The following is a 24,850-nucleotide window of genomic DNA, read 5'->3' on the forward strand; positions in this document are numbered from 1 at the left end:
CTGCACCCAGTAGTCGTTGGAATGTGTGTTAATTAGAACTGATTTAAATAAAAAGGATTTTCATCAGGCAGTCTGAGAAAAAAAACCTGAATATTTCTGAATATTCTTAAACTGTTGTACAGATTGATAGCTGGTTAAAAATTGGGTTTATTTTTTCATTTACACAGGAATATTTCATGCGTCCACACTAATCAGTGCTTCTAGGAATATGTTGTTTCAGCTCTGATATCAAGAAGGTCATGTTACTGCTTTGACCATGCACAGCGCATCTTTACCCAAACCAAATCTTTTCTCCCATTGTAAGAATTTTCTACTGCTACTTTTTAACAGGCTATGAGTAGAGCTGCAAATAATGTTAGCATTATATATATGGCCACTTTTTTATTGCAGTGACCATTCACAGAGACACAACAGATGTGTCTTTCCCCACAATCAGTAAACAAAATGTAGTATTTAAACATGTACTTCTGAATTAAATAAGCTAATGGTCATAACTGAAGCATTTTTCCTCAGGCAGTTTAACACTGGATTGCATAAGCTCTTCTGGACATTAATGGTATACATATGTTGGAGTGTGAGCAGCGAATGCCAAGACTGAACCTTAATTAGTCAAAAATAAATGTCTGTGTACAGCAATTATCATTATGCTGGTGGAAAGAAATCATTGTATTGACATAAGACATTTGGCCAGGTTTCCTTGTTTATAGTGAAAACATATGTTTGAAAAGAATTTTCTTTTCTCCGTAGTGTTAGTTCTAGCAGTGTCACACAGACAGGGAATGATATGATGGTAATGGTCTGGTTTATCTAAATAAATACTAAATAAAAATAATAAATAACTGAATAAAATTAAATTTAAAATAAATAAATTCAATACTAAATAATAAATACTTAAACAGCTACATAAAATAACCTTGTATTAGCAGAGCCAGAATTAATTATTTGTACTGCTTAAATTCCAATCATTTTGTCTCTGGACTGTCAGTACAACTAAGTTTTTCTTAGCGGGATAATAGCAACGTCTCTGTGATCAATAACATTAGTTTATGAGAATAGTAAAAATAGATTTTAGAGCAGAAGCGCAGAGCTATTGTTTTGAGAAGCAGCTTTGGATAAAAGCTTTGCATTTGCTCTTTTCTCCCGAGACTACTAAAGGGAACACTAAAAAGTAAAATGGGTGACCACAGAAGCAAGTAGGGTCACCCATTACCAGGGATTCATTTTATTTCCATTAGAGGGGAACTAGAAAGCATCTCACACTATTTGTACCTGATTTTCCATTATAAATTACGGTACATGAGATCATTTAAAAATCGCTGAGCGTTTCAGATGAAGCTGACGCTGTTGCTGTTCCTTAATAATTGAACAGTAAGAAATACAAGATCTCCATTTTCATCCAAACAAAATAACTTCTGAGATTATGGGAGAGGGCAAAAAGGTATATGAAATACAATCTTCCTAAAAGCTCGTAGGGCAGTCTCAGAGGGGATTTAAAGAGTGCGTTTGGGTTCACATTTAGAGGATGAGGTTTTTTCAGTCGACTTCTACCCGCAGATTGGAGTCCTGGGACCACACACTCAGCTGGTGTACGTTGGTACAGGAGCATTCAAGTGGTACACCAGTATGAAGTAAATGCACTAAAGTCAGGGTGCTACTTGTTTAAAACCATGATCCAACTCAGAACTGTCCTCTAGCTCACTGCTGCAGCATAGAACTTTCAGCTTTAATGCTTATCTGGGATGAGAGGCAACTCAGTGAGACAGCAGAACCTCACTCTATATTTTTTTGCTGAAAACTAGTTCCTAATGACAGGCTAGCAGTTGTCTTGACTTTCTGTACACGTTGTTACTAATATGACGGGATTGCAGCTTTCAGTTTAAAGACCCAATGAAACACTAGTACCTGTAATTTCTGAGTGGTGGCACTGAAAGAAAAATGCTGGGAGAGAGAACAAAGTTCGTAAGAGAGACTCCAGCATAACTGCTGTCGTATTTCCTTCCAGTTCAAGTCATAAGCTAGGAGCCATTGAAGGTATTGAAAGTGTTCTCATCAGCTTCACTGCATCTTGGGATCTTGGGTTGGATATTATTCACCTGATCCCTCCTAGTTTCTTGTCACACATGGCAGAAGCGTGTGCCTGTGTGGCAAGTCATGGTCTAGGCATTCACAATGAAAAACAGTAAAACATTTTAAAATGCTTTCAGGAATATTTTTTAAGTTTGGCATTTTTTTCGTTTCACTTGAAGGAATCAACTCCTGCCCAAACATGTGTAGTACAATAAGCCTCTGCAGCAGTAACTGTACGAGAAGCCAATGGCATAAAAATGGTAAAAACAACCTTTTTTTTTTTTTAATAAATCATAGAAGTCAGAATCCCAGATAGTAATTAGCATTTGCAAAATCTATAAAAAAACATAACAATATGTATTTTTTGTTGTTCTTTGAAAACTGTTCACACTTGTCAGCTATTGTCAACGGGGAGAGACTCTTGATAGGGGACCATTGCATTATCATATCTTTATTCTACTAATTACTTGCATAGCTTCCAGAAAGACTATGTAGGCTCTTCTTTCTTTTTGCTTAGTTACTCTGGCATGAGAGAAATATAGGGGAGCTGGGGCACATAAGTGCCACAAGAAAATTGTTCAAGCATGGAAAGGTGGGTTGGTTTCTTAAACATTCACTTTTTAACGGTGCTGATTGAGCAAGTGTGGGGCTTTGCTCATTTAACAAAATAACATTTTATATCTGCTTGTTTCAATATTTATTTCTTATCTATCTCACAGATAATATGTGAAGTGCCTTGAATGACTCGTAACCAATACTCCTCTTCAAAATATGTTACTGTCTCAATTTTTTGGTACACGGCTCTTCCAGTGAGGCAGGAATCCAAAGGAGTCTATCAAAATGGTTTTTGCAGGAGGTATTAACCCAGCCAAATCATACGGTTTGTAATTAGAATGGGCACATTAAAACAATGTGCCCCAAATTTCAGTTGGTTATGGGTCCCGTCTGAAAGTCATGGAAAATACAGGTCTAAGCATAGATGCATGAAATTATTTCTGCAAACTGATGCACATACTTAGTTGGCTTGATTGCACAGTCGTTCAATAAAACGACCTCCTCTTTTGTTGTCAAGGCTCTTGGAGAACTTTAAAAACTGCAGAACAAATCACTCCTCAAAGACCCCACTTCCTTTTCATCCGATAGTTTAAGGTTGTGAAGAGCTGTCATAGCACTGGGCGCAAAGGATGAACAACAGCTGATATTTTTCAGCTTTACACCAGGGACCTCCAATGGGGCAGAACTTTGCTGTATCATCAAGTTGGAGGAAGCTGCTTTCTCTGGCAAAGATCACGGGCCTGACTCTGCTCTTGATCGCAGTTACCTCAAGTTTAAATTTGGCTTCAGCAGAGTGGCTTTGGATTCACTGAGAATCTCTCTCTAAATTCTGTGAGCTCTGATTCAGGTCTTTTGTGTAAAATAAAGGCAGAATCCAACATTAAAGTACAGTGTATTATTTAATTAGTTATTAGTTAATAAAGTTAATTAATGAACTCCTTAATTCCGTTCAGGATTTGCTCCTCATCCATTCATGCTCTCCTATGGAGACCAGCACTAGAGTTGGTGGACAAATTGACTTTGTTAAAATAAAAATATGCCATTGTGTTACAACGTTTCAGCACTGTTTTAATACTACATTTCAGCTTTGCTATTTTGATTGATTTTATTTAAGTTTCAATACCATATTGAAGCATCTGTTTCTATACGTTATCACCATAAAATAATGTATCGACTTAATGCTGTCTGTTATAACAGTTTCTCCTTATCAGCAACATTGAAATGGAACATTTTAATAGGCCTGAATCAGGAGCTCTCAATCTGCTCTTCTGTTGAAAGCTTAAAAATGAAAATAGTTTTTTAAACAAAAGCAAACTGTGAAATGAATGTTGCAGTTTCTCATAGAAAGGAGACTCTAGTTTCTGCTCTGCTCTAATCTTTATGGGGGCTTCTGCAACAATATGATTAAGTATAACTTTTCTATGTAGTAGCTGGAGTGTTGGCATCAATAGCAACAAGATCTGGACCACACTTCACAGTTGGCATGCTGTTTCTCCAATGTATGCATACGGTTAGCTGTTCTACCTGCTCCAAGTGATTTCTGTTTCACAGAATAGAAACACTAACTTTATGCTTGACACATTGTTTCTCCTCTGGGATTTATTTTCCTTTTCTAGTATATTCTTGCTCTTTAGAAATAATTATTATACAAAAAGATGAAAGGATTGCTTCCCATTTCTTAAGACAAAGAGGTGTACTAGAGATAATTACTTAAACTATAATACAGTTTATCAAAAGTAAATCACTTTTTTTTCCTTGCTAGCCAAACAGATGTTTGCTTTTTAATTGTTGCTTTGGGGTAATTTTCCGTTATGTAAAGCCGTTTCCCCGATTTCTATAATTATATTGTGAAAGTGGTATGTTGTAGAAACTAAAATGCAATGTTAACTCATTGTTTTGCTTTCATAATCAGCTGTACAAGTCCACTGAATATCATGTAGTTAAATTTAACTGTAAACCTACTGGACAAATATGCTGTATATTGCTTGACCTGTGTAAAAGCACTGGCTCTTGCAAAAACACTGAGCAGCAAGGAATCATTTGAACATGTAATAGTGCGCTTTCATTATACTTCTATGTATATATGTTAGGGTCTGTCCTGTGACATCACATCCAGTATCGTGGACTTCTGGGACAAAATCTATTACTCCACAAAATTATCAACTCTGTCCTTCAGCAAGCCAAGCACTCCATGTGGGATAGGATGATATGTTTATTTGCTTCATTACTTAACAGTTTCCTTACTCAGCTAACGCGTTCTCCTTACGTGTCCTTTTGTCCTTTTGTGTCACGTACCATCTTTTGTAATTCTTCATCTTCATTTTCCAAGAGCAGAATGGCTATGGTTGTGTTTTCTAATCTTCCTTGAAGCTCGGGTTTTGTTTATTTATGACTTTGGGATGAATAAGTACTGCATGACAGAAGTTTCCTAGAAGCCAGTGGACTCACTAGAGCAGAGAGTCGCTTTGTTGATGGGATCCTGAAACTTTTACAATTCTAAAGCTTACAACAGCAAAATTAATTTTGTAAATAAACTCTGCAGGTTTTGTAAAGACTGTAGTCCTGCTGGGTATATCCATCTGAGCCTGGGTATGGAATCAGAACCTTAACTTGCTCTGTCCTGCTTTGCCTCTAGAGCTTTTGTGTGTCTCATGTCCCCTTCTGAAATACTGTGTGAGTAAACAGGTCTGCTTACAAAGTGGCTTTGATGTTACTGTAGGATGAAGTTTTTCTTAAAGACTAAAAATGATTGATCTGTGGCAGACAAAGGGGTTGGTTCTTGCATGGATGTTTCAATCAGATATTCTGTGTGATTTGTACATGAAAATGTTATCAAAATACTTAAAATTTGGAAGGAAGGTAAGAAGAAAAACGGTTATCAAAGCTTGATCAGTTTGGATGCTTGGTGTAATTGTGAACTCAGTTATTGCCCTGCTCCTTTTTTATTGTGGAGGAGGATTTGCCAAGGCTGAAAAATAAATTAATCCAACTTTCTCATAAAAACATACTTTGAAAAAGATCATTGACTGTGCACTGACCATTCATTGGTATACCAATGACTTTCTCATCATTTTTCTTCACATTAACAAAATGAAGATTTTTAAAGATCCACATGAATGTTCACAATGCACTTGTTGCTAGGCTGTCTACTGGAAATGTTACTTTCATTTTTGCAGAAGATGAGAAGAAGAGATTAAACTCTTCCTGACATGCTGAAAAATATTCTGTCTTCAAAAATATTCATAGTGAAAGCAGTTAAAATACATAAGTATGTTGTTGTTATTACTTTTTTATATATGTAATTCTTGCCATTGCTGGACAGATGATGCTATATGACTGAATTGGAAGTTGTGGAGAACAAGCTTTCCTCAGTAACTCTTAAGAGAGAAAAAGTTTCCAAGCACCTGAAATAACGAAAAAGATTCACTGAATGCAAATGACAGCTTTCATCTTCCTTTATGAAGCACATGCTCATGAATATATACATTTTTGCATATGTAGAAGCTCAAGTGTATCTGCCTTCCGATGAAAGAAAGAATAAGGAAATTATGTATTCAGAACTAGTTAGAAGTTTGCTTTTTTTGTTGAATTCTCCAATTTAATTGAAGTTGCTTTCCTGAGACGGAACATTTCTAAGAGGCTGCCAGATTCGAGAAGGGGGCACTGTTATCCCCATCTCCTTCCATCTAAAGGTTTTGTCCTATTTTAAATACCAGGGTTGCTTTTGGTGATACAACAGCCTTTTGGCAGTTCAGTGCTGTCTGTCTGCACAGTCTGTCCATCTAAAGTAGCGGAGCATGAGAAGCTGATCTCCTAAGGGAGCTCCAACAATATCGACAGGCTTGATTGACATAAAACCAGTCTCTCTCTTTCACCTCCACTGAACTCTTAGAGTAAATTCAGGGCCTGATTGAAGAGAGATAGGGCTTTAGCCATTGACTTCCATGGGAACAGAATTTGAACACTAGCAACTACTGCCCTCTCCTAAAGCAGCCCTGAATATCTTGGCAAATGCTGTTTAGAAGCACTATCAATTTGATCCCGCTTCCTTCTCAGGACTGAAAGCCAAGTTCAGGGCTATTTATGTCTTATTAACTAGAGCAGGCTTTGGATGGGAACTACAGCAAGCATTGAAATCTTCTCCTTGAAAAATGGGTTATGGCTTAATGAACCTTGTTCAGGTTAAAGCCGTTATTTATTCTTGATATTTGTATTTGTTACTGTCAGGTAGAAGTCAAAGAAAGAGCAGTGCCTTCTATCTTGAAGAGTTTATCAGGATGGAATAGCCTGAAATTTGTCTCAAGTGAATCAATTCTCAGTTTTCTGACAGGAAAATACCAACAGTAGATTTTCCAGATATGCTTCAAAATACCACACATGCTCAAAACTTTGAGGATGTCAAGAATCATACAAAAAGATGTGCTTATCGGTTCAAAATATGAACATCTGCAGATATCCAAATTACATTTTCTATTAAGTCAGCAGTACAAAAGGTGAGGGAAGAGGCAGGGACGCAGGCATTTATTTTCAGTCAGTGTGTTCATACAGAGGAAAAGGAGAAAAGTTAAAATTCAGTCCATAAATTGAAGAGTGTCTGTCTGGAATGGAAGAAAGCTAAAGCAGAAAAAGTTTAAAAGATTCCCCTTTTTCCTTCCTCCTCTTCTGAAGTATTTGGGGGTAAAATACCCCGCTTCTGCTGCAATTCTTTGATATTATTTGCATAATGTTGATATTGTTTGAATAGTTCCTAAATATTTTCTTTTTGGATTGATAACCGTAGTTACCTAATTGTGATTTTTTTCTTGTCTGAAGTAAATTTATTATTTTTAAAGCACTTCTGACGTTTCATGAAACCATTAAAAAAGAACTCTACTTAGAATTATTTTTGCTGATATAGTGGAATAGGATATGCTCCTTCCGGTATCTTCTGTTGTTATGTATTTGATTAGTAAGAATGATGGTACTAATGTCAAATATTCATGTGCGTCTGATCTTGCAAAGCCTAGAGAACCTTTCTTACAAGGGATTTCAAGAGGGCTGAAGTAAACCAGAGATTGGAGTTCTTCTGTTTACTTAGAACAACACATTTGAACTCCTAAGACTCTGTTAACGCTCTACCTTATGTCCTCAAAGAAGAAAGGTTATTAATTTGATTTCTCTATATTTTGAGGTTGGTTTCCACAGTTATTTCCAGGTATAAACCATGAAGACCTACACCACTTCAGAGCTAATAAGATAATTTTCTATCTTGCTGGATGTAATATCCTGCATGTCTGTGTTTTTCAAAAAAAAAACCCAAACAACCCAAAACCATCTTATCTGGACTCTGTCTTCCTGTCAGAACATTTTCTTTTGATCTTTTTGCTAATGTTAATGTTGATTGACACAGATTGACTTTTTCCCCAGAATTCCCCTCAGTTTGCTGTAGAGGAATATAACCTCCCGTGCAGAAACTTGCCTGTGAAGGGCATGGCACCGTTGTCCTTTTCCATCTTCTTCCCTACCCCTTGAAAAGTCTGTACAATGTTTTTCACTTTTTTTCTAGATGCAGGGGGGTAAAGTTGTTTGGCAGTTCTGTTCAATCTTAGTCAACTTTAGGAAGCCCCAAGTTAACAAATAAGAGCTTGTCAGATGGTAATGCTGGATATTGGGAAGTCCAGAAAAACAACAGCTTCCTATTTGCGGTTGGCTAATATATAGAGAGGATGTGTAGTAAACCATATGACTTCCTAGCTTGCTCAACCACATCATAGTATATGGGCTAATACCACATGTGTACATTAGCAGATGATCATGGCATGTGTAAATATCCAACGTGCAGATTGGTTTTGCATGCTCCTCCTAATGGTATCGTATGTTGCTTGATAGTTGTTCAGGGCTTAAAACAAAAAGCTTTTGAAGCTTCAGATGTGACGTTTAATAGGTCTTTCTCTAATGCTGGCTTAGCACCTGCTTCTCCCTCGCAGTCCCATCAAAGTGAATTGTACGTAACCCCTCTGAAATCATGCAGCATCGCACTGTGGAGTAAAACTGGTGAAAGTGCAGGGCAATCAGCCCTGTAAAATCTCTCCATCTGCAGAAAGAATCTCCACAGCCACCTGGATGCTTCTAAACCTTCATTATTTTAAATTTAAAATGGTTGGCTGAGCATTGCTTCTACCAAAATCTGATACAATAATCGAAGTCAGAGGTGGGGAAGGACCTCTGGGGTCGCACAGTCAAGCTTTCTGCCAATAATGGATTGTTCCCTGCAGTTCAGTTTCTAGTGACCTTGGAAATTACTAGCCTGGTAAAATGGTAATGAAAAAACAAAGCTGTTAAAGCTTCAGAAGTAGCCAAAGTGATGCTGTCCCAATGAGAAATTGTGTTTTTGATGTGAGATTCTCTATGTGCATTGCTCCTTGGTTGCAGTTTTGAAGTGGTCACAGTTTTAATCTGCGCTTTCTGACCCACTTTGAGCTGGCTGTAACTAAGAGGTTGGGGGAGGTGAGCTTGTTTTAATATTATATGAACTTATCTCATCCTTTAACCAAATCCTTACTTTTATTACAAATAAATAAGTCAGCAACTTAACTAACGCCCTTACTGCAACATTTCCTTCACGTCCCTGCACTTTTATTCTTTCAACATTTCTAGCTTCCCAGAAACAGGAAACGAGGAGAAAAAAAACAGGTTTCTTGCCTTTTTTCCATCAAAAACTCTGGTTAATTAACTAGAGCCTCTACTTTTCATGCTTGGGAACCCAAAAATTCCTGAAAAAGTTCAGATGTGACACATCATTTTTAGATTTCTTTCAACCAAGCCAATATTGGTTTACTTATCTGTTGATGTAGGCAATAAAGGACAGTCTTGACATACACCTAATGAAGTGGGTAGAATTTGGCCCCGCTTTTAAGAAGGAGGCAGCAAAGGCAAGCTCCCACCGGCAAGCTAATTACAGTTTTGGCTGAAAAAGGTTTAGGAGGCTGTTAAAAGCTGGGTGGATGGGAAAAGATCCCAAGACACAAAGTTCCCTTCCTGTTGTACCCATTTGATGTGTGGTAATTTCTTCACTAGGGGGCCCTATTGTGAGCTGCCTTTTGGGGTGTGCAGCTCTGTGAATAGCCTTTCTTCCCGGGGCTCCGGCCCCCCTGACTATTGTATTCACACGCACGAGATCTCAGTTGGAGAGGAAAGGGGCTTTCTCAGCTGCCAACTTGCTTAAAAGAGGAGTTAAGAGGAAAAGAAAGCTAATTGGACTGTGCTTGGCAAAAGTCTCTATTTTATTCTGTTTATTCAGATTTTTAAAGGATTGGGTGCCGAGAAACACAAAAATAGTGAGAACACTTATTCGTTAAACAGATTCTTGCAAAGTTTTTACAATAAAAACAGAAAGCTGCTTTAGTAAAGCAGTGTTTATCCTTGCACTAATGCTGGTCATGAATACGTGTCTAACTTAGCTGGAACTAATGCCTGACTCTACTATTCCACTACAGCAACTTAACATTCTGCGTAGGCTGATTATTTTTTCAACAATATTTGCTAAATTCTTTTAAGGGCTGCCAGTATATATTTTTTGAAGCTTAGTTAGTAAGAACAGCTGCCAGTGGAGTCAAAGCTAAAAGAGGCAAAAAATATCTGCGGAAGGCAAGATTTTACTTCAAAAGATCAGTATTACAAAGCACTACTGTTGCTGGTATAATCACTTTCTTTGGGGGGGATGCTAATATAGACTGGGTTTCTTGTCTTCACAGCCCCCACTGAGCCTTTGCTGTGCAAATTTGCTGATGGAGGGCAAAAGAAGCGCCAGAATCAAAGCAAATACACACAGAATGGAAGGCCGTGGCCCAGAGAAGGAGAGGTAAGTGCCACGCGGCAATTATTTTCCCCGGGTTTGGCAGAAGTCAGCTGCAGACCTGGAGGTCTACCTTTCAGGGCTACGAAGAAGTCAGATTGCACACAAAATACAATAGTTTCACGCAGAAAAAGATATATAAGCAGGGGGGAGAGGGAGGCTTATAATAATGCGCGGAGTGTAAAGTTACAGGAAAAGAGAATTTCAGAGCTTGGTGTGGAACCGTGCGCAGCCTTGTCCCACCACGAGCACTCTGTCTGCAGCCAGACCTGAGCCCAGTATTCTCTTACTGGTGTGCCGTCAGCACCCGTAGCGTACCTTTTATAAACCCCAAATCAATTTACACTTAAGCAATTCAACAATGTTATTTCTTCTATATAGTTCCTGGTGATAAAACATCATCAGGAAATAGGTGGGCTGTTAGAAAAGGGAAAGATGCATTTGCACATCCAAATGTATGGTCCATGTAAAAGTTTCCCAAAAGCTTATCTGAGCTGGGCTCTTCATTCTGTCCAAGACAAAACAGATTACAGTAGCCTCAGCTCCATCATGTGTACAAAGTTAAAAGAAAATCTAACGGTTGCTTTCTGCTCTGCTGCCAATAGTCTGTTACTGGAGTTTCCTTTCTGTGTACTTGTACATGAAGTGACTCCAAATGTGGGTGAAATAAGAAAGGAATTTATTTGACTCTTCAAGAGTTTGTTTACTCTACTTGAATGTTATTATAGTATAAAGACACTTGAATAAATGAGGTAGATCTGGTCATAGTACCTTCTTACACATGATTATAGCTACGAAGGCTGAAGGACTTACAAGTATTTCCATCCTAAACACCTATTCTTTGTGTTTATGATAGAGACTTTAAGGAAAAAAAAAAGTATGTTGCTCAATTGTGACCCACTGGAATACAAGGGTTTTTTTTTTTCTTTCTGGGTTTTTTTTTGGTGGGTTTTGCTATGTTTACTTCAATTTTACAAAGCAAATAAACAAGAAAACTATTTGGTATTTCTAAGTTATGTGTTTCTACAGGGTTTCTGCTTTTTTCTAACTACTTGATTTTGCTTGCTAATACTTTTTGGACCATTAGCTTATGACATATATACTCTAGCACAATTGGTGAGCTCCTAAAACAAACAGAAAGGCCTCGTGAAAGCATAGAAATTTCTCCCTCCAGCAAGGTGGTTATTGTGCACTGTTCCAACAGCAATGCTCCAAAATATTTTTAGCTTTGTGGGCTGAAAGTGCCAGTGTGGCAGCCACATTTGCTACAAGAGATTGCAGAAGTCTCCAAAGGTTCATTGCGGTCTCTTATGTCGTATGTCTCAAAAAATGGAGACGTCTTCCTAGGAACCATTATGGTTTGTCATGTTAAGGATCTGCTGAGGAACAAGTGCCCAAGAAGTACTTCAAGCAGTAGACTCAGGTCATCATATACAGAGCTTGAAAAACAAAGGTCTATATATAGGACACAATAATAAACCCTTAATAAGGTCAACAATCTATATTTTAAAGACCTCTAAATCCCCGTTTAAATAGTAAATGCCATCATAGCTATTATCTCCACTGTTCTATACTTCCTTCAGTTCAAATCAATAAACAAGAGAATATAAAGTGAAAGCCAACAAGCCACCATTATGCCTATGGCCTCAGGGCATCATCTTATTACCTTGTACTTGGTTTATTTGCTGCTAGTGGAGTGGCTCATATTAAGCTCAGTGACATCCCTGTGACCTAGAGGCAAGGTGTGGTTGGTGTGTTTATAGTATCAACATTTAAAAACTAGTTTTCAGTGCTGGGAGACATCATTCCTTATTGTTGTTCACAATCAACTACAGAGCTGTGGTCATGGTGTAATCTGCAAATGTGGAAAGACTGTAAAGATACAAACTCAGAAATATTTCAGGCTAGGGATGTGCTCTGTTTTCCTAGATTTTCTTAGATTTTTGAGGTTTACTAACATCTGGTTAAGACCTTGCTGCCCATTGGATATTTACTACTCAAAGCATCAAAGACAAGAGTGCATGTTCTCTTTTAGGGTCATTCATTTATTGGATTTCTTCCCCACTATTGTTAATTTTCTTATTTCCAATGTAAAATCCTTCTGTGCAATTACTCTCATATTTTATATGCAGTAGGGTTTTCTTAACTCTTTGTCCTTTAATGATCCTACTCTAACCACGATGTACCATTCATTTGTTCTCTGTGTAGCAGCACTCGGGTAACCTTCCTACAATTATTCCTGTCAACTTTAATTTCTTTAAAAAAGAACAGGCAGCGAGTAGTGAGAAATAATTGATATATGACAAGTGTCATAGTTCTGATTACAAATGGGATCTGGAAATATTCCCTGAACCTCTGCTTTTTCTTGGTTTCTTCCCCAAAGAAAAGCATTGAAATAGTGTCCAAGAGATTACTCCCTCAGTATTTCCATCCTGACCAAATCCTGCGGTATCTAGACCAAGATGTATTTGGCTGTTGTTCAGATAAGCCTTTGCATTCTTGCATACTTATGTGAAGGGCATTTCTAAAACTTCTGAGGTTTAACCAGCATTAACACTGAGCGTGCGTGAGAATTATTGCTTGGAAGGACAGACCCCAGAGAAATGGCACTAACAGTTCTGTCACTGGCCTCAAAAATTTGAGTATGTGAAGCAGAGACAGGCGGCTGTGCCCAATACTCTGCTGTAAGGGGGAAATGGCAGGAGATTTAGTGGGGCGCAGCAGGCTTTGCCTCTCTGGCCAGGCTGTTCTCAGAGGTTTTGCTCTCTTTTATGGAGAGCTTTTGGGGAATTTTGTAAGAGAGGATTACTTTTTTGGTAAAGTTTTCAGGCCATACTGCGGAATGTAATAGAAAATCATATTCCTATCGTACATTTTCGTAGATTGCTTCATAGCCATATAGAAATACTTCAGTTGGCTGTTAAATTGGCTTACCTTTTAAAGTCAAGTCTTTAGGAATACACTGAATTTCTCTAGGGCTTTTCAGGGGTTTTTTTGGGTACTTGGTTACTTGGCCAATTGTAACCAGGGAAGAATGCCTGACCTTGAGTAGCACTTTCTAGTCCTTACCCTTCCACTCTTGTTTGAAGCCTCAAGAAATACTCAGCAGATTTACTGAGGCATTTGACTGAGGATTTGTGATGGCTGACCAGTTCTGGACTAAGGAGCTTAGATTACTGATGGCTTTGTAAAAGGCTGTCAAATTAGGCATCTAACCTACAGATGCAATAAATGTACAGTGAAACCTGCAAATGTTGGAAATATTTGCAGTGAAATTCTGACCTAATAACTGCGTTATTAGTTTATTTTTTTTTATTTCAGGATAGTTTTTTTCTGAGTCATACCAGTTTAATTCAGCACTCTGTTTTGAAACTTTCCCTGACAAGATCACGTTGAGATGGTGATAGAGGGTAATCATATTCAAATTCTGTCTGTAAAATATTTGATTTAATTTACCTCTAAATTGCAATTGACAAGTATAGAGGTGGGTGACATTTCTCAAAAAAAATGTTCATTACCGAAAATGCATCTGGGGAATCAAGAGTAGTTACAAATTGAGATCAGATTGGATTAAAAACTGAAACTTAAATTTTACAACATAATCTTTTATTGCAGAGTTACTGAAACTCTGGTTTGTTTATTCAGAAATAAAATCTTTTGATATGTGTATTTATAGAGGGTTTATTTGAAATTTACCTGGTAGAAAGGGAGAAATCTCACATAAACTGAAAACAAATTAAATGCTTTGCATCAGCCCAAAGTTTATTATTGTTTACATTCTTATAGAAAGAACAGTTCTAGAAATGGTAGCCTTTCTATATCTGGTCAGCCCAAAGTGATTAAGGTTTTTTTTACAGTCACAATATTTTGAAACCCTTGATACTTCATTTGCAAGTTTCTGTAAAATTTAGACCATTTAAATATTTGTGTTGTCTTTCTTGCAAGAGAATATCACCATTACAGTATTGCTACATATATCACAACAGCGACATGCACCATTGAATGCGACCCCCTTGTCACTGAATTTGGACTGGTGTCTATAATGATATTTAATAATTGCCACCAATAATTCTTCTATTGATTGCTTTCTTGCTTCTGTGATCTGGGTTACAGTTTTGTTTCTCAATAGCAAAGAGGTTAACCTCCATTTCCTCCCCTTCCCTCTCTTCCTTCTTTCCCCATTTCTCCTTTGTTTTCTTTCAAGATCAGTTGGTGAAATGTCTAAAGAATTAAACATGTTTTTAATTCTTTCTTAAAAAAATAAGATGACCTAGTAGTTTTGGAATGTTGCTTTTAACAGTTTCTCTTTTTATCTGCTACTCATTACAATTTTGTCTGATGCAAACAGTAATTTAGAGAGAAAAACACACAATAGGTAATTTGAGAGACTTCCTGATTTTTTTGTAAAGTCAGTACCAGTGAAGGGCTGAAGCAGTTGATCCTGGTGCCAGTCGTCGCTTCTTTACCAGCAGCAGGCATTTAGAAATGATTAGTAGATCTGTGCCAGGCTCATTTATAACTCAGACATAGATTTCTTTTTATGCTTCCAAGGAGATAGGTACTACTTAGTTGTGTTCCATAATCCTCAGTGTCGAGGGCTGATTTATTTTATACCTAGACAAATAATTTTTCCTTTTCTGTGGGAGACAATTTCCAGGTCTGTCCAGATATGCAGTAGTACCCTCGTATGCAAACTACACAGAAAGACATTTACTATATATTTAGCGTGCATGTAAGTTAGACATTGGTCAGTATTTTGTGTGCTTATTTTCAGCAAAAGCTTAGTTTAGCAAAGAGAGGAATTGAACCTGAAGAGAGGCCTACACAGAGGAAGAAACTAGAAGGGCAAAAGCTAACTGGCAAATAAGTAAAAAGATACAGAGCAATGTGTTAAAAATTCTTCATGACACAAGACGCTGTCATTGTGGGCAACATTTTGAAAAGGTGCCTAAGTGGTACAAATACCAAAGAACAGTTTAAATGGTTGGGTTTGAGCTTCAAATATTTTAAAATAATGACCTATATGAAATCACTGTCCCTGAAATCAGGAATTTAAAAGGGATCGTTTTTACTCATAATAAGGGCCATGGTTTGGTTAAAGTAGAATCAGGACTCTCTGAGATTAGTTTTCTTAGTTTTCATTTTGGCTTTGGATTTCCTTCTGCGGTGAAAGATGTCATGCCATTTGCCCCAGAGGTTTTCTTGCAGTTGGGTTTTCCTCCAAATTCTGCTGCTACGACAGTGTTTTCTTATGGAGAATAAACAGATGTTGGAGACAGGGGAAAAGGACCTATCTTTTTCTGCACTCTGCTGTATCCCCGACAGATATTTGGTGGGCTGTCATTTTCAGTAGTGCTGCAAGCCATCCCTGGAAGTCTTCCCAACTCACTGTAACACACACATCTAGCGTGCAGATGTGACTGTAATCCACAGCTGATTTAACACTGGTCCAGATTGATGGCAAAATGGGTATGCCAGATCCCCAAAAGCAGATGGTTTGTAGACCTGAAGATGGCAAGGTTAAGCGTATGAGTTGGCTGTGGAAACAGAATAGTTACATTGTATTATATATGTCTCTATGAGGAGGATATTATCCTCTTTTTTTTCTTTTTAGCTTTTGTAAACTTCAGCACTTATCTTTTAACTCATCAGATAAATTGAAGTGGGAACAAAGTAACTCAACACCGAGAACAGAAGCTGTGTAGGTCAGACTTCCAGTCCAGTTCTGTAGGACAAAAAAGGTTTCTTGTCATTCATTTGGATATCTGAACTTGTCATTGTGTTTATCAGCTCAACCTCTGACCTTCTGAGGTTCATGAATCGCTTCCCAAGTTTGACCTCAATATGATATATATTTCTCTCCACAACCACTTTTTTCTCAGAACTTGCAGCTGCTTAAGGAGCACACATCACTGGGAAATGCTCCATTTCTTTCATACACATCTATATATTTAAGAGGTGTCACATTTACATTCTAGATTTCTCCTTCTCTAAAAAAGAAAGGTGTTTTTTATTCAGAAATAAATTCAGAAATATTTCTAATAATGTGGAATATTTCTGACAGAACTGTTTAAATAATCAAAGGAAGGAATTCTGCCAAGTTAACTTTACTGCTGACTGAGCTTATTTTATTAAATCAGTATTCTAAACGAATCTCATCTGGGTTGTTGGTTTCTTCCCCCTCCTCTGTCTTCCTTCTTCAAAGTGTTTCAGTCAGAGTATCTGCTGTCAGGGCACAAGAGATCCTTGTGCTGTGATGCCTGGCAGATATTAGCGGTGGTAACAAAACAAGTACAGGAATTTCAGTGTTGAAATTTCAATTTATTCCACTGTAGTAGCCAAGAGCACACCCATTGCCCTGGGACGGCAGTCCTTCATTGTGAAAGGATGAGGGGATGAGTCAGAGGAGATGGGGAAGAGAGACTTATCTTCTGGTCTAACTCCCACATTGGTTCAGGACAGAAATCCCTTGAGTCCTAGGGTAGAGCCTTATTTTTCCAAATCTCACCTTAAGGAGGAGAAACGCAGGGAGCCTCCTGCTTGGAAAACCCACCGCATCAGTGGATTTCACCCCTTCTTAGTTTGTAGGCTTTTACAATATTTTTCCAGTGAGACTGTGGCCTCCTGCACAATAAGAAATGCTGCGGTGGCAGCAGCCTTGCTTTGCGCAGGTGCTCCAGCACTAGGCATAGGCTGGCCAGAGCAGGTTCGAGGAGATATGTGGAAGATTCACCTCTGAGGAAGAGGTGGGACATCTCTGTAGTAGGTCAATAATATGGTGAATTTTTGCACGTAGGGAGGGAAAGATGCATACACTGAGAGCAGGTGATGGTATGTTGGTGAAGCTGTTTCTGGAAGCTACTTCCCAGCAGCAAAGAAGATATCATGCATCCTAAAATTCGGTCATTTACAGATACTTCTGTTTGCTGGAAGACAGATACTGGGCTGATAAAGGTTGTTCTTGTGAGAGTTCAGAGAGATTTGGAAGAGAAATAATAAACCCACCTTATTTCACATGATATTGAAGATGTGATCATTTTTTTAATAATCACTCCACAACTTAATCATTTCTTTGAGAGATTTACAAATCCAATTTGCATAAGCAATGCAAATGTGATGGTCTAAGAGTCTTTTTAATGAGGCAAATGTGCTCATTTATGTTCAAATCATAACAAAGAGAGGAAAAAAAACAGAAACAGAACACCTTGTCTTTGCCCATGGAAAATTTTTCACAGTAAAGTGTTGAACAAAGGCCTTCAAACTTCCTGGGGGAACCCTTGCCTTCCAGAGGCTTTCTGATATTTCCAGCACTTTATTGAAGGAAAGAGCTTAAATTTAAAGAAAGGTGCAGAGTGGATCTCTTGTTATTAGAATTTCTTGGTTCACCAATGTCAATTAGAAAACTGCAGCAGCAAAATAGCAAAAATCTTCATTCCTTTGTCTTAAGTTCAGACACTGGTAAAAATAAGTGATAAGTAAACACATATGGTTTAAATAGTCTTTTTTAAAAAATCAGTACTTTAAATGAGCTGGTTTTGTTTCTGCGTCACTTGTGACATTCTGAACACACCAGTCGAGTAATCATTGAGAATGGTCTTTATTTATTATTATGTGTTGGACTGATAGCAGATATCCTTTTTTTGTTGGTTTTTTTGATTGCTTTAAGGAATTGCATGTTGAAATGTTGAGGTGCAGGATTTTCATTCAATAATTGTCTGGCTGAGCGGCATAAAAATTTTGTGGTTCAGTTGTTCCTTCATGGAAGATGTATCTGACAAATATTTTCCTAAAGCTGCATTCCATCATCAGTGCCACTCTCTCGGGTGCTATTTCATCAGGAAGTGTCACTATCAGAAGAAGGAATAAGACCCTGTCCTTCCACTGAAACATGAGTGAAACAGTGGATGAAAAGGCCTGGAAGAAAATACTCTTCAGTACAACTGAGGACTGCCATAGAGGCATCAGCCAGTGCCTCGGTGTAGTTCATACCATATTAAACACAGTGACAACTATATTCGGTACTGTTTTTGACAGAATAAGCTGGACCTCCATCACGTGGAAGTCTGAGGCCAACCCTAATATTCTGTATTTTTGGAATTCCTGTTTGTGTGCTATGGAGGAAAGTGCAGACAATTTTCCAGTAAGTTATTATTGCTCATCAGTTTTTATTCCTGATGAATGAGGATGCTTCAGACCATAAATCTTTCACTGGTCCAGGCTAACTGTTGCCTCTCCTGGGCTTCCAGCCAGCATAATTTTGTAGGGAGGAATTACACAACTTGATGAGAAAGAAGTAAATAGTCCTCTGTTAGCTGCTCTTGGAAATAGCAGCTGTTTAAGGCTATTCAGCAATGGGGGATATTAGCAATGTTACTAGGCAAACTGTAGGTGGTGTACCATATGCACGTATTGCCACACGCTGTGTCGTATTTGTCTAATGTGAAACTTTCATTTACTGGCAAATGTGATAGTGATATTTATAGTGGTCGCTGCTGAAGTACTTGAACAGATTCTGGTAATCAGTCACCGTGCAGTATGGATATGGAGCATGGATAAGGAGATGAGTGTCTAGCCTTTCATATTTTATACTTGCCAGGCCCACAATGGTGTCCCTTATTCCTAGTACCAATCATATGTAATGGACGTGATGCTAATATATAGAGAACGGAGTATGTGCAGTTTGTCTGCATGCACCCACACGCCGGTCTGGGGCGTGATGGGGCTGGAGGGCAAGCTGAGGGTCGGTGCACGACTGCGTGCTCTAATATCAGCTGAAAGCGGCGTAACCACGTGTTTGCAGGTCTCGTCTGGACACTGAGCGTTGTTAGGGCTCCAGTGAAAGAGCTGCTGCAATTTACCCTTTCTGCACCCTCATACTTATTTATGTCAGAGAAACTAAAATAAGAGCCCTCCCTCCCTTGTTGCCACTTTGTCCCCAGGTCACACTAATGCGAGCTGTGGTATATAATGGGCTCTGATCCAGGCAACTCTAAGGACTTTTAGATCTAGAAACTCCCTTATTTAGAAAGCTTGGATCTCTCCTTTCCCAAGGGATTATAAGGGGTTTTTTTCTTAGTCTTGAGTAGATGTGTGGTGAGATGTTAAAATGTCAACACCTTGATTTATAGAGAATATCTTAAGTTATTTTTAAGTTTTTTAAAAAATTGTTAGAACTAATTTTTCTGTCCCTCTAGGGCTTGTACATACTATTTAAGTTGTCTTTACCAGCACAGGAATAGAAAAAGAGAGCAATAACAAATTTTACAAGTGTTGAAAAGAGAAAGGAATATGAGAGAGGATTTTTTCACTAAAATGTATTGCAGACAAAAAATGTTTATGATATTAAAGTTTTATTGGCTCTCTTTCGGGATGAACTGTATACATTTCCATTAGTAATTAATGCAACCTTACCAAACAACATAATATGCTGAGAATGTATAAGACATAAGAATATAAAAACAAGTAAAGTAGATCATCTCGTATGATTTTCTAAGCTAATTTATTTTTTACATCAAAATTAGCAGTAGTTGGGGTCACCCTAAATTTGGTGCTTTGACATTTTAAACTTGCAGAAATAGCCATTTTTATTTTTCTTTGTATGAAATGAATGCATTTAAAAAAAAATCGCCATGTGTTCTTGGCCTCAGTCTCCTGAATTATCCTTTGCTTGGGAGACAGTACATATTTTATTAAAACAATGGCATTTTCAATAAGCGAAGCATTTGCCCTAGCATCTGCTTGAAAGAATAATGAGAAAAATATACTAATTTAATACTGACATGAACATTTTTTTTTGGCTACATAAGGTAGTGTGAAGCCTACCCTTTCAGATCAGAAATTATTTTTGGCCTCTGGAAACTTGGACCGTCTCCTCTTAGACCAGCGTGCAGCTGCCGGGCTAACCTGGCTCTTCCAGCAGTGCTGCCCGCTCTCTGCCTGCTCGTCACCAGAGCGTTTACCCGGGCTGCTCACCTGCCTGCATGGGAGCCAGCCAAGCCCGAACGCTTTCCTGACCTGTCTGAGCAGCCATCTGGAAGGGGGCAGATGCCATTATTCAAAAATACTTTGGTAGATGGGTCCAGGGGCATTAAATCTCCCACCAGGAGTGTGGACCCTGCTGCACAGTTAGTAAAGCACCTGTCCTTGAAGCAAGCGAGCATATGGTCTGTATGACAAGCGGAGAGAAGTACAGTGCGTTGGGGTGGGAGGGTGGCGTGGCCGTTTTTCAGCTGCTCCCAAAGGGAGAGGAGCACCTTGAGTAATGGCGGCACTCTCCTCTCTCCTCCTAGTCCTGCACAAAGGGAATTGTCTTCCCGTCTCCTGGTAGTGTCTTACATTGGAAAGTATTTCATGAAGGGAGGAAAAAAAATAATAAGGAAGACAAAAAGTCAAAGCAAATGCAGTTATGCGGGAGGAGAGATTATCAGTCCCATGTTTTAAAGTGGATGCTGGGGAAGAAGCTGGTCCTTCCCGCACGGCCCCGACTGCCTTCTTGGAGCATAAGGTGGAGTGAGAAATTCAGTCTCCGGCCCTGCTCTCTCCCTGCCTTTCCTGCGGTACCTGTGGACATGTCTGCTAATGGTGGCGGTGGTGACGGTTGTTAACTGGACGTTGTTTGGACACTGCCAAATCCTTTCGCACAGGTCACCATCTGCTTGGTGGTGAATGGCAGTTGAAAGGCTCTGTGTAGCCCATTAACAAATTCTTTTGCTGTCCAGACCTCTGAAGTATTTTAAAAGCCCTGTTTAAAAGCTCAAGCACTTTTTTTTTTTTTGGTTGGTCTTTTCTGCTTCACAGGCCACTTTTTGTTACTTGTCTCATGGTAATGAATTAACTGTAAGTACGAGTGACAGCCTGGGGAAATGGTAGACTGGGGTCACGCCTTTGTAGGAAAGATGAGACTCCTTCCTGAGAAGCTCTCGTGAAATTGGCTTTAGAATATTTACCAACTACCTGTCTCGCAGGCAATAGCAGGATTTGGCCCTGTCTTGTTATAGTGTGCAACTGGATGTAAATGCATTGATCTCAGTGGAGTTATTAACTGCTACTGGTGCAACAAAAACACCATTTGGCCTAAATGTTATGGAGAGATGACAACCAACATACTGATCAGATCTGTTTCTCAGAGATCTCTCAGGCAGGGGAGGTAGCCAATCTGTCCGTGCTGCTTTGGGCCATCTGAGCTTCCCTGGAGAATTTAGATTTCCATTTAAGTTGCATTCAGTCTTTATTCATATTGGTTTAGAGTATGTTTAACGTCTTTTTTTTGGTGTCTTTTTTTTTTTCTGCAGTAATAGTAAAAATCTGTTTTTCTTCCCTAACTATGTGCAGGCTGGCATGGCTTTGACTTACGATCCAACAGCTGCTATACAGAATGGGTAAGGAATGCATGTTTTCTTATGCCTTTTTAAAAATTATTTTGAATGCCATCTTCTGTTTTCTCTTTCTGTGGTGAAACTTATTCAGAAGCAAATGCACTCAGTCATATTTTCTCTGAAGCATGTAATGCTATATTGTCAAGTTCTTCTTTTAGTTTCCCTTTTGTTTTTATGCCCTCTTGTTTGTAATATCCATTGGAATGGGAAGTTGTTTTTCCTAATAGTTTCCATCTCTATTTGGCAAATGCTAGTGAATGTTTTTTTAAGTGCTCTCTGTCATGAAATGGAAACCAATAAAGTTTCCCTTTACTGACTTTGCTTTTGTTAAAATAATCATTGAAGATTCCAGCGTATTTTGGATAATAGAGCTGTTACTTCATGTGGGGTTCTTTCTACAGGCTGGCTGGCTTCCATCGCATTGTCTGAATAGAAATGCCAAATAGGGAGAAAGCCTTAAATTAGTGTGTAAGCAGATGGGATTTAGGGGTGAAATTCTGAGCAGCACTCTTCTTCATTTCTCAGCTACGGTTTGCCGACACAAAGAATTGTAACTTTTTTTCAAATTCAGCAGAGAAGTTACATCATTGTATTATTTACCTGCATGATTACATTTCCAATTATTTCATGAGCTAGAAAAACAGAGCCTTGAAATCTCACTATCCTTTCAGAGATGTTAACAACAATTTGAAGAGAAGCAGGAGGTTCAGCCCTGAACTCTTTGAGAGTCACTCTTTGATCAGAGAGGTGTTTGATATGATTATCAAATTCCATGCATACCCCCATCTGCGTTCTCCAGCTGAAGGGGATAATGTATTGATATAGGCAAGAATGGGTTTATTTCTTAAATATTTTTAGGGCACTGCTAGTTGAAACATTTAGGAAAATACTGACATTCCCAGTAGTTTAAAAAAAAAAAAAACACCACAATTATAATAGTTAGTATATTTTGCTTAATTGCCCTTTACAAGCAGTAGCTTTGTAGGACTCGTGATATTCCCATGTTGGGGAGGAAGCAGCCAAACTAGAGCAACTCAGAAAAAAGAGGGTTTTTACATAGTTGTGATTTCAGAATCCTCTGGTTCTGTTTCCCTGTTCTGACCTCCCAAACGAGTCTTTCTCCTCTATCATCATACTTTTCAGTTGGTAACACGTTATAGGCTATAAATAAAGCCATCACTAGTTCATAATCCACCAGTGTTTCATCTGGACAACTGGCTTTTATTTCAAAGGAATTCCTGCATGTCAGTTGTGTGAATGTTTTGGAAACTGTAATTAGAATGATCCTTTGAGATTAATATCATTTTACTTCAAGAATAATTTTTTTGAAATTATGAAAGTTATCTCCGAATCAGACATTATTTGTATCAGAGAGTACCCATGCTGCTCAGGTGTTCAGGCTGCTCAGGTGGTTTGGTCTCTCAATTGTTTGAACATGCTGTCACTGATCATTGGGAAAAGAAATAGTACCCAATGGAGAATTTCAGCTCTGCAGTTTTTTAAATGTTCTTTTATTTGTAAAGCATGAAATAAACTACAGCACTGCATGTCTCTGTAAGAGTGACAATTAATTATCGCTTTGACATATCTCTTCTTTCTAGAGTGTCAAAATATTTTCAATTTCATCAGGACAAAACCATCTCGTTCAAAATGCTCTTATGGTGAGATCTTGATTGTATGCAGTATCATGAGGAGAAGCTCTTACTATGCGGAAAAATTGATTTGTCCACCAAAAGTTACACAACTGCTGTTCCATCCTTTGGTTGCATCTTTAAAATGCTGTCACCTGAGGGTTTCTTTTTAGCTCCCCAGGCATTCACTTAATAGTCTCTACATGTCCTGTAGTTATAAATTTTTACTATTTTTCATAAACCCCTCTACTTGCAAGTCCAATAAAAATCTAGCTCATGGGTTTTATTTTAGCTAAGTCTGGGAGCACCTCGATGCTTTGCTTGTAAAATGTGCAAATGCGATTTGTTGCTCACAGACACAACACATGGGTATCATAGCAGGTGTGTGGCCATGGTGAACGAGAGTTAAACGCTCTTAAGCACTATGAAGTAAAACAGGTTAACTTAATCGTCAGGGAAGAGGCGTTAGGCAAACACATTGCTCTTCCTCACAGTGAGGACAGTCTGGAAGTGAGCACAGAGCCGCTGCTTGCAGCCACCTTGTGTTGATGGTGTGCCCATAACCACCCTGTGGGTAAAATGCTGCGTAATACTTTGCAGTAAGGTGGACCAAGCAGTTAAGGTTTGCATGGAGCAATGTTACCCAAAGGTCTGTAAAACAAAGACCGTTCCTTGTAGCAGGCCTGTTCGGTGCAGTCAGGTTAAGCGGGTGTTGACCCTGCACACAGCTCAGGACTTGTTGATGTGCTGTGACAAGCATGAGTCACTCAGTCCTTCGGGTGCCTACCAGCATGGAGCTTAGTGAACTGAGGATGGAGATGGGAAATGTAAAGATACCCAAGCCAGGGTGAAGATTCAGGTGAGGTATGAATTACCAATAAAAGAAAGATTTGGCTGCACATGCTGACATCTATTAGAGTCCTTTATAGGGTTGATAGATGCAGTTTGATGCATGTAAGTTGCTAAGTCCACACAGGATTATATGGAGGATGGAAGCCTACTAGAGACGTGTCTCTGCAGGTGTCATGGGGTGGTATTTAAAATTTGCAGTTCCTTAAGAGGCATGGATTATATTAGGTTTGGGGTTGGGGCATAACCAAACTTCAGGGAAGAATCTGGACTCTTGTATGTTGTCCAGATGAAAAGGTGCGTTCTCATTGCTTATGGTGTACTACTATTGCTTTTATTACTGTATAACTGCATATTTGCCTTGAAAATCTATAGCAGGAATAAAACAAAAGAGAGTGAGAGAGAGGCTTTCACTAAAAATAGCTAAGATTTTTTTCCCCACAAAGGAATAGATAATTTTCTTCTGAGTCTATTACATTGTAAAGCTTGATTCTCCATTTCATTATATTGTTTTTATGCCCATGTAACTCTGTTTAAGC

General features: G+C 38.5%; 1 protein-coding gene across 7 annotated transcripts in view; it reads left to right on the plus strand.

Annotated features, from left to right (window-relative positions):
* RBMS3 (RNA binding motif single stranded interacting protein 3) overlaps positions 1–24,850 on the plus strand; it is a 723,228-nt gene that overhangs the window by 623,814 nt on the left and 74,564 nt on the right. For all 7 annotated transcript variants that reach the window (XM_075493193.1, XM_075493195.1, XM_075493194.1 and 4 more), the window contains 2 exons: positions 10,356–10,462; positions 21,788–21,834. In XM_075493193.1, the coding sequence (XP_075349308.1) occupies positions 10,356–10,462; positions 21,788–21,834 (154 nt within the window). The remainder of the gene's footprint in view (positions 1–10,355; positions 10,463–21,787; positions 21,835–24,850) is intronic.

Source organism: Mycteria americana, chromosome 2 (genome assembly GCF_035582795.1).
Source record: "Mycteria americana isolate JAX WOST 10 ecotype Jacksonville Zoo and Gardens chromosome 2, USCA_MyAme_1.0, whole genome shotgun sequence".
In the NCBI taxonomy this organism is placed as follows: Eukaryota; Metazoa; Chordata; class Aves; order Ciconiiformes; family Ciconiidae; genus Mycteria; species Mycteria americana.